The 12692-nt window shown below is 42.1% G+C and overlaps 1 protein-coding gene across 10 annotated transcripts in view; it reads right to left on the reverse strand.

Annotated features, from left to right (window-relative positions):
* The window catches only part of FAM135A (family with sequence similarity 135 member A), a 123608-nt gene that overhangs the window by 62511 nt on the left and 48405 nt on the right, over positions 1-12692 (reverse strand). For all 10 annotated transcript variants that reach the window (XR_009543795.1, XM_060167619.1, XM_060167617.1 and 7 more), the window contains 3 exons: positions 2258-2397; positions 2074-2144; positions 468-641 (listed from right to left, as the gene is read on the reverse strand). Coding sequence is in view for 9 of the 10 variants with exons in the window: in XM_060167619.1 (XP_060023602.1) it covers positions 468-641; positions 2074-2144; positions 2258-2397 (385 nt within the window). In the remaining variant the exon portion in view is untranslated. The remainder of the gene's footprint in view (positions 1-467; positions 642-2073; positions 2145-2257; positions 2398-12692) is intronic.

Raw genomic sequence — 12692 nt, forward strand, 5'->3', positions numbered from 1 at the left:
CATAGTTTAAAACTGCTTACTTAGTAAAGATCCATAAAATTGGTTAATAACTTAGAAAACAAGAATTACTGTATAGATTTAAGAAGATAAATTAGTCTAGAGAAAAGACACAAAAACTATGAAAAAATGAATACACTTTCCCAGAGAATGAATAGTTACAGTCAGCATTGCATAAAAACAGAGGTGCAGACTAAACAATGCTGTATGGTTATTTCCATATTGCATTACTTTTCTTGGTCAGTTTATTTGACAAAGAATGCTCCATATTTTTGTAATAAAAAAGTCATCAATCTAATGTTCCCATGCTCTTATATTTTATTAATACTTTAGTATAAAAATGAAAGTGTTTATTAAGTAAGTGTGACTTTAGAAATTCCTATTTCAGTTACCTTTATCAAAGTATATGTTTTCATTATAAAAGTAAAAGATACTATGTAATTAAGGAGCGGGAAAGTGGTTACATTTACCTTATTAGTGGCTGGTGTAGTGCAACCAACGACGCATGGACTGTCACAGACACGACAGAAAGGTGGAAGTAATCAAACATGACATTGACATGGTGATGGAGGCCTCTTTGGAGGCTAAAGTGCAGCTTCAGTGTTCGGCTGCTTATTAGCTGCAAGGCGTTCAGATCATCTGCCCTATAAAAAGCAACATATTTGCTTATTAGTACGAAAATTTAGTAAAGGCAAACATTTTGTAGCATAGTTTAAACTATCAAAACCTTTAATTACTTAATTATTTTTTAAAAACAGAATGAGAATAATTTTTAAAGCATCACATTTGCATTAGACAGTAATATGAAATCTAACAGTAAGAAAATAACCAGATCTTCTAGTTTTCTAACTATACTTACAGTTTCCATGTTAATGGACTGTTTTTCACTAATGCCCCTACAAAACGAGTCCTTTTTGATACTTTAGGAAATACTCTACTCTTAAAATTTTACTCCATAGGGAATACTGTTTATAATAAAGTTGCAGTACAGTGTAGGTCAAATCCTATTGTGCTAAATCCCAAAAGGTGCTTAAAATTGTTTTTATGGTACAAAATTTTGTTATTAAGTATTGCTCAAAAATAAGCAGGTATCAATAATTGGTATATATTTTATTACAGATATTTAATCTGTCATTAGATTTACACATACAAAAATTGAAACAATGCCATGAAAATATGTCCAAATATATATCTATTTTTAACCAATATGTACATTATAATTACCTACAGCTAATTAACTATTTACTCATTTCAGCTTACTCCACTTATAGAATTGACTTCTTTTAAAAAAGAACCCCTCAAGGAATTCCCTGCAATAAACAAGTATTACAGAGGAGCAGTAGCCACCACGTAAAAAATTCTTATTCCTCCATGGTAGTAAAGATGACATCTCACAAGCAGAGCTTTGAGAAATGTAACTGCTTAGACATTTATCCCACATGTAGTCTGAATTTATATACAATTTTCAAGAAGTATTTCTACAGGTACATTTGAAATGAAAAACAACCCCACGAAAGTAAAATAGTAAAATGGATCTCTGATTCTTGTTTTAAATGAATACAAGCACAGTTTGTCCCTAAAATGTATGACTGTATGTCCGGATGTGTGGACAAGTTCAGGGTAGCCAGTCCTAAAACTTCATGGACTCTGGAAACAACTGTTAAGTCTAAGAGTCATCAGTCTTGATAACTCTCTGAATATCAAGAGAGTCCCACCTGAAGGTGGCATCACTCATGCCACCAAGAAAGATAAGCCAGTGATGCAGTGGAATAGAGCTCGGTTGTGTTTAAATGCCTCAAGGCAGTGGTATTGTATCAACTGTGCAATTTCTAGAGTCTAGGAAATTGTTTCATGTTTCTTCAAGTCGTCTGACTTTGCTACCTGGAGCTCATGGAATCAGCATAGGCACAAAAAAGTAGGCCTAACCATTCCCATGAGACTCTCCCAGAAGGGAGAAGGAGTCCAAAATAAAGAAGGGGGTAGGCTGGGTTCTAAGAAGAAAATGGGGACTCTAATACAGATAGATAACAGTCATGAGTAACTTACGATTTTTAACTGTTTGATTAGCCTACTTACGAATAATCTCCATCTGTGAAGTGCAGATCCAAGGATAACAGAAAATTCATTTCCTCAAGGGTTTCTTCAATCTGAAGAGAAATTATACTATGAGCTGCCTTTTGAATATTTTATAGAAAGTTAGAAATATGCCTTGAGGCTTTACAAAAAATATTTATCTAAATATATATGAAGAAATGTTTACCTTTTTTTCATCCAACAACATTTTAACTTTGAAGATCATGACATCGTTTAAAACAACTTCCTCATTTTTATATAGAATTTGAAATGTTTTACTGCAAATCAGAGAATCATGAACTGAAGCTGGAAAGGCTAAAGTCATACCTAAAACAGATAAGATATGTAACTGACAGGTAAAAGGAAAAATACAATTATACTTTTGCTTTACCATACATTTGATTATATTACTCCAATGCCATGATTTTATATAGCAGTATTAGAACATTTCTGAAAGTTTATTAATTACTATGATAAAAAATGAATAAATATGGCTTCCCTGGTGGTGCAGGGGTTAAGAATCTGCCTGCCAATGCAGGAGACACAGGTTTGAGCCCTGGTCCGGGAAGATCCCACATGCCGCGGAGCAACTAAGCCCGTGTGCCACAACTACTGAGCCTGTGCTCTAGAGTCCGCGAGGCACAACTACTGAGCCTGTGTGCCACAACTACTGAAGCCTGAGCGCCTAGAGCCCATGCTCCATAACAAGAGAAGCCACCGCAGTGAGAAGCCCGCGCACCGCAACGAAGAGCAGCCTCCGCTCGCTGCAATGAGAGAAAAGCCCGCACACAGCAACGAAGACCCAATGCAGCCAAAAGTAAATAAGCAAATAAATTTTAAAAATATTTGTTTAAAAAAATGAGTAAATAAGTACCTTATAACCATTACAGAACTCTTATACAACTTAATCTGAGAAGGTAAATGAGAAATCTCAAGGTAGATATTTTAAGACTGAACAGTTGATCTGTATACCACAGAAGAAAGCAATTTAGTTTTCCAGTTTTAGCTGCCTAGTGAAGAATCTGGTTGGCTTTTGTCCTGCTTCCTGGGAAGTAAACTAAACTCTAAACTCTTGGAATAAAGAATTTGGTTGGTTTTTGTCCCTAATTCCTGAGAGTTAGCCTCTAAATCCTTAGAATTTCCCAATGACAGGAGTGTCTCTGTTATTCATGGTGGCCCAGACAGTTTACGGTAAGGAGATGACTCAGGACGGGGGCTGGCCACACCAGTGAGACCAACCATGTGATTGGAAATTTGGGGTTTTGAGCCACATGCTGTAAGCCCAACCTTCAGGGCAGGGAAGGGGGCTGGAGACTGAGCCATGTGGGTGATGATTCAATCAACCACATCTATGTAATGAAACACCAATAAAAACTCTGGACACTGAGGCTTGGGGTGGCTTCTCTGGTTGGTGATACTCTCTACATTGTAATACATAGATTTTTCTGGGTGGGTAATGCATCCTGACCCCTTGGGGGGATGACAATGGACTTCACAAATCTGGGACCCTCCCAGACCTGGCGCTGTGCACCTGTTCTTTTGGATGGCTCTGATTTGTATCCCTTTGCTATAACAAAACTTTAATAATAAGCAGAGTGCTTTCCTGAGTTCTGTGAGTTGTTCTCGTGAATTACTGAACCTGAGCGGGTAATTAGTAACTCCCAGTTTGTAGCCATGTGATCAGAAGCAAGGGTAGCCTATGGATCCTCAAGTTGCAGCTGGGATCTGAGGTGAGAGCAGTATCACGGAAAACTGTGTCCTTTACCTGCAAAGTGTGGTCCACCTCTGGGCTGTTGGGTGTCAGGTCATCCCAACAGCCCACTTGCTGTCTTATTACTCAATCCTCCAGAAATAACATGATGGGAAAGAACCTGGAGATGTTTAATCTAGAGACTATGCACAGTGGGCATCTCCGTGGGCAGGGAGCCCAGAGTGAGATACCAGAGTCCACCTGGAGTAAGGTGGGTGTCCCTGCTGGGGTGGCCTGAGGTCTGAGCCTGTGCAGGTGCTGAGGGAAATCCAGGTAGAACAAGGTACTGGGAGCCCAAGCAAGATAAGGGGGCAACTGCATGGGAGGGGACCTAAGACTGTGGGGGAGGAGGGGGTCCTGGCAGAGGGGCAGCCTGGTACAGGGTGCCAGAGTCCCAAAAGGAGGAGAGAAACTTCTCTCGGGGGGTGAAGGTGGGTGTGGGCAGAAGCCCGATACACTGCAATGGAGCCCAAGTGAGGGGAGGAGAATATCCCTGCAGGAGGAGCTCCTGGCAGGAGGGCTGAGCAAGTCCGGGTGGGGTGAGGAGGGTGTCGCACAGGGACGTGGGCTGCAGGAGGTGCTGAAGCCCGAGAGGTGGGCGGATGCATCGTGAGGGAGGGAGGCACTGACAGGAGCTGGTTATGGAAGGGGCTGATCAAGTGAGAAAACACACCAAGGGTCAGGAGAGCCAGGTGCCCTACTGAGACCTTTCAGGGAAAGAAGGTCCACAGATGGAAAGGAGATAAAACGAATCCTGCGGTTTTGGACTAAACTGGACTAAAAGTAGAAATACTCATGTGAACTCGTGGTTTTTACTACATGTTTAGATAAGGAAAAACAGGTGTAAAAACAGATGTAAATACATTTACATGAATACATGTAAATGTATTCGTGTATGGGTAAATATATACGTATATACATGTACTCACGAGCTCTGTCCACTCACAGGGCCTGAGAACACAGCCCCCAGTACTGGTTTCTAATACAATTCTCCACGAAGAAGAACCAAGGCTTTGCAGAAATGGTTGACTCCAGAGCTGGGGCACACACAGGACAAGATCCATCTGGACCATCTTTTCATACCAGAAAGCAAGTAAGTGCTAGGAGAATGAGGGGGCACATCAAAAGGGCAGAGAAGCCAGCTTGAAGAGGTTTCCCTGGTCACAGCGGGGATAAACTGAGCGTCAAAGTAAATGATGACAGAAATGGATTAACATGCACTGAATAATAGAGAAATTCATAAATCCACACTGATATAAATACATACATACACACCAGAAGTTTGAAGGGAAAAAGAGTGACTTTACAGTGAAGTCTGACAGAGACTTAAATGATGCAAGTTAACATCACATTAATGGGACACACAGAAGTCATGTGTCACCTAGTGAGATACATGAGATGAGCACAGCACTGCTCCTGAGATAGTCCTGTCTGTCACACACCATGAGGAAATCACAGACCAATGAGAACTAAAGGACATTCTACAAAGTATCGGGGTTCCAGTCTTCAAAGGCGTTACGGTCATGAGACTCAAGGACAGACCGAGGAACTATTGCAGAACGAAGGGGACTGAAGAGGCATAGCACTTATTACAAGGCATGATTCTGAACTGGATCATTTGCTGCAAAGGACTTTATGGGGAAAACTAGCAAAACTTCAGTGGGTCTGAGGATAAAGTGGCAGTAATGTATCAATGTTAGCTTTGTAATTTGATGATTTCATTGGGTTATGTAGGACAATACTCTTGTTTGGAGGAAATACCCACTAAAGTGTTTGGGGATAATGGAGCATCGTGTTGGCAAATTACTCTTAAACAGTCCAGGAAGAAAGTTCTTTGTATCGTACTTACAACTTTTCCCTTCATGCATATATGAAGGGAAATCAAGTATCAGAAACTTAACTTCTGTAACTTACAGAGAAGAGGAAGAAATTTTTCTCAATGGAAAGTAAATTTTTTAACGTGCCCAGGTAATGCAAAGTCAGAATCTGCCACCTCAGAGAGCACCGGTGAGGCTCCAGCTCTTCCGCATTCCTCCTCCCGCCCGGCCTGCAGCTCCTGCGCTGCCCGCCAGTGCTTGCAGACAGCCTCTGTGTCTCCTCTCTATGGCCACCTCCACTGCCTCTGAATGCCACGTTGCCACACAGCACCACTTGGCACTCTGCTCCTGTCTGCAGTCCCTACAGAGCCCTGGAAGCCCTTACTTCTTGAAGGCTGTATCTCTTAACTCAAGGTTAACTTCCTCCCGAACGACTGCAGCCATCACTGTGGGTGAGAAACCTCCCCGACGTCTTCCCTCCCGACCCTCAGGGCTCTCGCCTTGCAGCCCTCCTGGCTCCCACTCCTGCCTCGAACCCTGGACCTTTACGTGGCCAACGACCGCGATCCCTGTGTAACTTAAATTCCAATCGACACCCCCTCACACGCCCGCCTTTCTCTCCAGCCCACTCCCTCTAAGGCCACCAGCTCAACAACCCTCTGACCCCACGGGATGCTAGTCCTCTTCATCGTCCCCTGCTTCCCCTCAAGTGCCCACTTCCCTCCTGACCCACCTTAACCTCCACGGTTCACATTGTCACTCACCCTTGCACACGTCCTGTTAAGGACACACATACTACTCTTGCTCTGTCATCTTTGCCCGCAGAAATCTCAACCTTTGTAAACCTAACTCTCTGCTTAACCCACACTTGTATGCACGAGGTGAATGGAGCTGGGAAGAACACACAGCTCTTCTGACGGACCGGACTTCAAATCCACGATCACTAAGCTTGAACAGGCCTTCAGTGCTGCCGAGCAATCACACTGGGTTTTCTGAATCCATTCCCTCCCCACATTCCTAGATCACTGTTTCATAGGATATTTTCTCGGCTCAAACCTAGCCTTCAGCCTCAACTGAGCAGTTTGGCTCTTATTTCAAAAGAAGATAAACATAACCAGGTTACTTGGCTCCTTGGACGTCTCACTCTCCTGGCTTTGCCCCCACCAAACAGGCCACGCCCTTGTAATCATTTTCTTTGCTGTGTTTTTCTTATTCAAGAAGAAGCATAGCATAGTGGGGGTTTTTGTTTTTAAATTTATTTTCTTTATTTTTGGCTGCATTGGGTCTTTGTTGCTGCACATGGGCTTTCTCTAGTTGTGGCGAGCGGGGGCTACTCTTCGTTCTGGTGTGCAGGCTTCTCTTTGTGGTGGCTTCTCTTGTTGTGGAGCATGGGCTCTAGGCAAGCGGACTTCAGTAGTTGGGGCACATGGGCTTAGCAGTTGTGGCTCGTGGGCTCTAGGCGCACGGGCTTCAGTAGTTGTGGAGCACAGGCTTAGTTACTCCGTGGCATGTGGGATCTTCCCGGACCAGGGCTCGAACCCGTGTCCCCTGCATTGGCAGGTGGATTCTTAACCACTGAGCCACCAGGGAAGCCCAGCATAGTGGTTAAGGACAGATTCTGGTTGAAATTCAGGCTCTGCCACTTATTAGCCCGAATTCAATCTTTTTGTGTTTTTTTTAAACAGGGTCACAGATTGATGTATTTATTTTTGTCTGCATTGCGTCTTCGTTGCTGCGTGCGGGCTTTCTCTAGTTGCAGCGAGCGGGGGCTACTCTTCGCTGTGGTGTGCATGCTTCTCATTGCGGTGGCTTCTCTTGTTGCAGAGCACGAGCTTTAGGTGCGTGGGCTTCAGTAGTTGTGGTGCGTGGGCTCAGTAGTTGTGGCTTGCAGGCTCTAGAGCGCAGGCTCAGTAGTTGTGGCACATGGGCTTAGTTGCTCCGCGGCATGTGGGATCTTCCTGGACCAGGGCTCGAACCCGTGTCCCCTGCATTGGCAGGCAGATTCTTAACCACTGTGCCACCAGGGAAACCCCCAAATTCAATCTTTATTAATCTTTCTGTTTTCTATGCCCCACGTCGAGTCCTTAGCAAATCCCGTTAGCTCTACCTACAAACTACGCATATCCAGTATTTACTGACTGAGAGTGATAGAAATGCTCTAACAGAAACAAAGAACACTGCAGTTAGGAGTTCCCAAAACAGGATTCTAAACCACATGATAAGAAATTGTACACAAAACAAATTATCCTAAATTGCTTTGCAATGACAATAATTAACCTGCTGTGAGAGTCACCTATGCCCTCAATTAACATCAATATTTAAAGCTTTTAAAAAGATGTACCAATGACTTAAAGAAAATAAACTTATCAAGTTTTATTCTCAAACCAGAAGCCAAGGGCAAAAGCTGTGCAAGTTCCTCCAGTCATTCATTCACCCATCCAGTCAACAAATATTTACTGAATAGCTATGACAACAGCTGTATTATAACAGATAGTCTATAAATAGGCACATAATAGACACTTTCTAGATGTTAGAGATAAAGAGTAAAATTAAAGAGATAAAAATCTCTGACCTTTTGGAGCTTACATACCAGTGGGAAGGGTGATAGAGAATAAAGACAGTAAATAAGAAAAATGATACAGTACGTCTGAAGGTAGTAAGTGCTATGCAGAAAGATAAAGAGAGGAAAGAGGGTGAGAAGGATAGCGGTTTTAAACAGAAAAGTCAGGCAATGCTTCATTGAGAAGGGGATCTCTCAGCAAGGACCAGAACCCCACGTCCTCTCCCTGCTACAGGCCTCCTTCACCTGAGGAGTCTGGAGGTTTGTTCCCCAGAGATGACAGAACAGAGGTCCTCTGAACGGGAAGTCACCTGGCAAAGCTGAGAGCACGAAGGTATAAGCAGAGGCGTTCTGAACCCTGAACGCCGAGGTGCACAGAGCTCTTCCTCTACTGGGTTCCCAGAATGCTGGCAGTTAAAGGAGTCTTACTCTCCAGGAAGGAAACAGGCTAGAGTCTTCCCTGGCATTTCAAGAACTGTAAAGAGCGTAAGATCTAACCCTATTTGCAAGCCAGTAAGCTAGCTGGCCACAGGGTCATGGATGCTGGCAAGAGACACGAGACTCTGAGGTCAGAGTTTCAAGTTCACCTCGGTTGCCCTTGTTCTCACTCCCCCAAGTCACACGGGGTGACACAGGTGGATACCACGCACGCATAGGGTTTGGGTCACAGTTGAAGAACTCTAAGCTTAGGAAACCTTGATCTTTTTTAAGGAGGTATAAGAAAACCTGTCTAACCTTTGAACTGGAGGGAGACGGTATCTCTGTCATACTGGACAGTAAACAAATCCACCTTCTGCTCCAGACAGAGACACTACCTACACCTCCCAAAGCTCTTCACTACAGCAACATCCTTAAAAAGATGGTCTGGAACAAAAGCCTCTCAGTGTCCTTGCTCACTAGATGTACGGAAACTGAGAAACCATGGAGAGCTACTTTCAACAACATGTAGCGTAAAATCTCAGCTTCTTCACAGTTCTTGACACGGGGAATCTGACCAGGCCAAAATGTCTATAATAGATCTGTTATGTAAATCTATTTTATTAGATAAGATCTCAGATACCAACTTCACAGATTCCTAGCAATCAGCTCACCAACATCACCCTAATGTGACACTCGAAGACACAAATCCCATGTGTGCCCTCTGAACGTCCAATCAGCCTCCTTTCAGTCACGTGCAGATAACTGACGACTATCAGACACCTGAAGAAAGCTTCTAACATGCAAGTTAGAAACCAAAACAGAGAAAAAGCAACTTGTAGAGAGAAATAAAACTTAAAAATCTATCAGTATTGTTCTTAAAGAAAAAAAATCGCATTCATGAAATAAGAAAATGTTGCTATAACTGGGGGTGGGGGTGGGGGAAGAATGGATTGGGAGTTTGCAATTAGCAGATGCAAACTAGTATATATAGGATAGATAAACAACAAGGTCCTACTGTATAGCACAGGGAGCTATATTCAATATCCTGTGATAAACCATAATGGAAAAGAATATAAAAAGAATGTATATATGTGTATAGCTGAGTCACTTTGCTGTACAGCAGAAATTAACACATTCTAAATCAACTATACTTCAATACAATAAATGTTTAAAAAGGAAAATGTTGCTATAACAAAGGAACAGTCATAGAACAAAAGAGCACTTGAATTTTAAAAGAAAAAATGGAATGAGACGGAGTGAGGAAAAGGAGGGGAGAGAGGAAGGAGAAAGAGAGATAGACCAAAAAAAGAGATAAAGAAAAGCAAAAAGCTCAAAAAAGCAGTTACGGCTGAAGAAATAACCTAATAAATACAGCAAAGAGGAATAAATGGAAAAAAAGGAGAGGAAAAAAACTAAAAATTAAGAGAACCAGTGAAGATGATCCACCATCTAAATGACAGAAGTTCCATAAAGAACGAACAGAGAAGACAAATGGGAGAAAATGATTAACAAACTAAGAAAATTTCCCAGAACTGAAGTACATCTGCTTCCAGAGGAAAAGGGCCCAATGAGTACTGAGAGACCAGAGGTACATCATCGTGTGCCATTAGGGCAGCCAAAACAAAGAGAAGATTCTACAAGATTCTTGAAAGGGGAAAAGGATCACATATAAAGAACTAGCAACCAGAAAAGCTTTGAAACTCTCAACAGCAAGGCTGCAACCCAAAAGCCAATGGAGCAATATTCTCAAAATTCTGAAGGAAAGAGTTCCAACCTAGAATTCCATACTTAGCTAAACAAGTGTAAGAGCAGAATAAAGACATTTTTAGACACTAAAGGTTTCAGAGATATTTATTTCCTACACCACTTTCCCCAACAAGATAATAGAGAATAGGCTCCACCAAAATGAGAGAGTAAACCAAGAGACAAAATAGGTGTTAGGAAACAAGATCCAATGCACAAGGAAGGTACAGGGAATCCCTAGGAAGACAGGAAGGAAGGTTCCAAAGAGGTCCTCTGTCTTAGATACAGAGGTGACTGACCAAGATTGGATCAGTGTGCTCAACCCACAGCTACACCGAGGTCTATCATCTGAAAGACCTGTGCTGCCATGGGGCCATTTTTTAACCTAAGGACAGATTAAAAGCTTGGCCAGATTCCTTTCAGCACTTGATTTGCTTGAGGGTGCACTAAGAAAGTTTTTGCCCTATAGCCTAGATCATATGAGGGCAGTCTTTTCCCCTCATAGAGGTTTTCTGCTTTGCCCTACTCCTAAGAGTTGAAGGAAGGAAAACTGAACGGTAAGTGTAGATGTAAACCAGCCTATTCCACACATTGGCTATCTAATACTCCACCATGCCGCGACCTTGGCAGGAGCCCTGGATGTGTGAGTTCACACAATACTCCATCACACTACGACCTTGGCGGGAGCCCTGGATGTGTGAGTTCACACAATACTCCATCACACTACGACCTTGGCGGGAGCCCTGGGTGTGTGAGTTCACACAATACTCCATCACACTATGACCCTGGCAGGAGCCCTGGATGTGTGAACTCACAAAATATTCCATCACACTATGGCTTGGAAGTGTGGATTCACACAAGTCACTCCTGACCTTGCCCATTAACTCCCCTAAGGGATCCTGAAACGTTTCAGTGCACAGAAGCACACCATAACCCAGGGACTGCTCAGCTTTCTCATGGCAGCAGCTTTCCCCCACAGCTGAACTTGTGCTTGCTACTCAGTTTTTCCAAACTCAACCAGACACGTCCTTGGCATATACTCATAGGTAATGAAACTATAAGCAAAACTAAAGAATGATTAATACAAAAGTCAGGAGGATTACACAGGGCGCTTTTATGGTACTAATAATATTCTGTTTCTTAAATGAAGGGTTGGTACCTGGGAGTTTATTTTATCACTTAATAAAATAATGTTTTACATTATCTTCAAAAATGTCTGATACATTTCACAATAAAATTTTAAATGCTTATTGCATTACCTATGTCATGCATTGTTCTAAGCTAAGTAGACCAGACCAAACCAAACCAAACCAAAAAACCACCTTCCCTGCCCTCATCTAATTCTGTAAATTCCATCTGCACTAAGTGTGACAGAGAAGGACAGAGTGCTGTAGCATCTCATAAGATGAGGGTGAACTACGTCTGCAGAGTCAGGAAAGGCTTTGGTGACAATACAGCATTTGAGTTGAAATACCATGAAAAAGTTAATCAAAAGAAGACGGAAGGGAGGAGAATTTCAGGAGGAAGGAGCAGAAACTTCTTGTTAGCAACTGCTAACAGCTATAAAATAGGAAATCGACAGTAACACAATAATAGTGGGGGACGTTAACACCTCACTTACACCAATGGACAGATCAACCAAAATGAAAATAAATAAGGAAACAGAAGCCTTAAATGACACAATAGACCAGATAGATTGAATTGATATTTATAGGACATTCCATCCAAAAACAGCAGATTACACTTTCTTCTCAAGTGCGCACGGAACATTCTCCAGGATAGATCACACCTTGGGTCACAAATCAAACCTCAGTAAATTTAAGAAAATTGAAATCATATCAAGCATCTTTTCTGACCACAACGCTATGAGATTAGAAATGAATTACAGGGAAAAAACGTAAAAAACACAAACACATGGAGGCTAAACAATACGTTACTAAATAACCAAGTCATCACTGCAGAAATCAAAGAGGAAATCAAAAAATGCCTAGAGACAAATGACAATGAAAACACGACGATCCAAAACCTATGGAATGCAGCAAAAGCAGTTCTAAGAGGGAAGATTATAGCTATACCTCAAGAAACAAGAAAAATCTCAAATAAACAATCTAACCTTACACCTAAAGGAACTAGAGAAAGAAGAACAAACAAAACCCAAAATTAGCAGAAGGAAAGAAATCATAAAGATCAGAGCAGAAATAAATGAAATAGAAACAAAGAAGACAATAGCAAAGATCAATAAAACTAAAAGCTGGCTCTTTGAGAAGATAAACAAAATTGATAAACCATCAGCCAGACGCATCAAGAAAAAGAGGGAGAGGACTCAAATCAA

This window comes from Lagenorhynchus albirostris, chromosome 12 (genome assembly GCF_949774975.1).
Source record: "Lagenorhynchus albirostris chromosome 12, mLagAlb1.1, whole genome shotgun sequence".
NCBI classification, from domain to species: Eukaryota; Metazoa; Chordata; class Mammalia; order Artiodactyla; family Delphinidae; genus Lagenorhynchus; species Lagenorhynchus albirostris.